Source organism: Gavialis gangeticus, unplaced genomic scaffold, assembly GCF_001723915.1.
Source record: "Gavialis gangeticus isolate Ggan-Ray unplaced genomic scaffold, GavGan_comp1, whole genome shotgun sequence".
Classification (NCBI taxonomy): domain Eukaryota; kingdom Metazoa; phylum Chordata; order Crocodylia; family Gavialidae; genus Gavialis; species Gavialis gangeticus.
Window position 1 is genome coordinate 174481511 of NW_017729022.1, and position 2217 is coordinate 174483727.

Genomic DNA, 2217 nt, shown 5'->3' on the forward strand with positions numbered 1-2217 from the left:
TTCTGTCATGTGCCTTCCTGAGGGTGGGGGGAGGGGATGGGGGGTGGAAATCAGGCTCGCTGCTTTTCTTGGGCAGAGTTGCTTTCCCGGGCTGCTGACAGGCTGCCTGCAGGGCTTCCTGCAGGGCCGTGGAGCTGCACAGAGCCCCATGCTTCACTCTGCGGCTATGGGGGCAGCAACTAAAGCTCCTCAATGGAATTTTAGTTTGCTGCGCCCCAAGTTATTTAAGGCGCATTACACTGCCAAATTTCCTACAGCGGCTGGAATTAATGTGCAATATGCCACTGAGGCATGCAAACACCAACACCACTAAAGCTGTGCAAAAGAATTTAGCCCGTTTTAAAGTGTCGTGTACACACGCCTCTCATTTCATCTACGTGCAGCCACAATACAGTTACTATAATGAGATCTCAGGTTACTGAGACATTACTTTTTTCCACAGCACAGTAGAGAACAGTTACTAATAGCAAATACACTAGAGAAAATGGACTATATTTGGGGATGCTCCCGGTGAATGCCCTTTCCTTCTGCACGTTTGGTTCACTTTTTGGCTATTTGACTGAGCTCAGAAATGGATTTGGTTCCCCTGTCAAGAGCAAAACCAAGGAAGGATGCACCGATTGTTCCAATTTCCTTTCGAAGGGACAATGAGCATCAAATCCAAGAATCGTGACTGTTATTTGCTGACAACTTGAATGTAGATAGGATTGTTCTAAACAGACCCGGCTTCTTGCATTCCTGACCAGCCTTTGAGGTTTACGTACCTGTGGCAGGTCCCCCCGCTTCAATGGTTTTTTTTATTTTCTCCTGATCTTCCCATCGCAGCTCAGGGAAGCCATCAATATCCGCATGAGACGTGATCCGAGCCCGCTTCCAAAAGCAAGTGTAATGATGCCAGTGAGGGACTTTGCCATCAAACATGGGTGACTAGGAGAAACATGATGACAAGGTGAAGACATTCAGACAAAACCAAGGAAAAGCAACCCTCTTGCTCACAAATGTTCTGAGCATTTTCTTGGACATTTCCATTCTAAACAATGAACAGTGATTTGGGCTAGAATATAGGAAGACAGAATCCCTTGATATTACTACCAATACAGCTCCCAGTGGGGCAGTGCCACAAGGAGGCTAAATGTAGAAGGATGACATAACAACCCTGTTGTTACAAACCCCGCTATAATTCAAGAGGCTCATTGGGGAGGGGTGGGGGGAACATCACACAGACCTTCTTATGCTTGTTTTAATAATATTGCATGTTTAGGCCTGTTGAAAAGGCAGTGTTTTCCTGCATTTTTTTATGCTGCTTTTGTCTCTACATGGACTAGGTTATGTTGTCTGATATAACCATAATTCTGGACATGGTTTAGCCAAAGGAAATGAGGAATGCATATTTAAGGAAAAGGGCTGGTAGGCAAGACTGCTAAGGATCTCTTGCCTGTGTGTTACTAGGGTAAGGAAAATTGCCACTCCCAATCACAGGCAACAAGGGCTACTTTTGCAATGGGCACCCATGGCGCTACCTGTGTGTGTGTGTGTGGTGGGAGGAGGGGGAAGGGGGGTAGGGAGGAGGAAGTGTAATGATCCAGCCTCAGCTCCCCATCATAGCTGTTTACACAGCCCAGCATGGGTGGGGAGGGAAAGTGGGCCAGGAAGCTGCCAATTGATTCTATCTGGCCACAAGTTTGGCTACCCTGCACCCAGTGCTGGGGGCACCGGACAGAGCAGGTCTTCATGGAAACTGGGCCAGGACCCCCGCAGGCAGGGCACACTCAGCTGGGCAGATGAGATGAGGCTGTGGGTGGGCAGGGAACAGCATCCATGAGCAGGACAGGAAGGCAGGGCTGGGATCGTATGGTGGTGAGTGTGGGACTGGGGTCCAGGGCAGAGCCACGATCCACTCCCCACACACCCCTGCAACAGGCACTGGTTCTGTGGGCAGGAAAGATTCCCCCACCTCTGGGGCAGTGAGGAAACCAGCAGCAGCCGCCACTGGAGGAGGATGGGATGGGACAGGAGGGGCAGGGGCAGGGCTGTCCTGGGGGAGGGGGGGATGACACAGGGACAAATCAGGGGACCACCCCAGACCCTGCACTTTGGGGGGCCTGTGCAGAGCTGGGCGGAGTAGCTGCAGAGACTCCGCACTGCCACCAGCTTCATGTACGGCTGCTTGGCACACCCCCCCACCCCTCACCACCAAATCTGCTGCTGGTTTCCTTG

The 2217-nt window shown here is 51.1% G+C and overlaps 1 protein-coding gene across 1 annotated transcript in view; it reads right to left on the reverse strand.

Moving 5' to 3' along the window:
- Positions 1-2217, reverse strand: part of PARP1 (poly(ADP-ribose) polymerase 1) — a 92267-nt gene that overhangs the window by 75254 nt on the left and 14796 nt on the right. The window contains exon 2 of the mRNA XM_019516547.1: positions 765-927. Within this exon, the coding sequence (XP_019372092.1) occupies positions 765-927 (163 nt within the window). The remainder of the gene's footprint in view (positions 1-764; positions 928-2217) is intronic.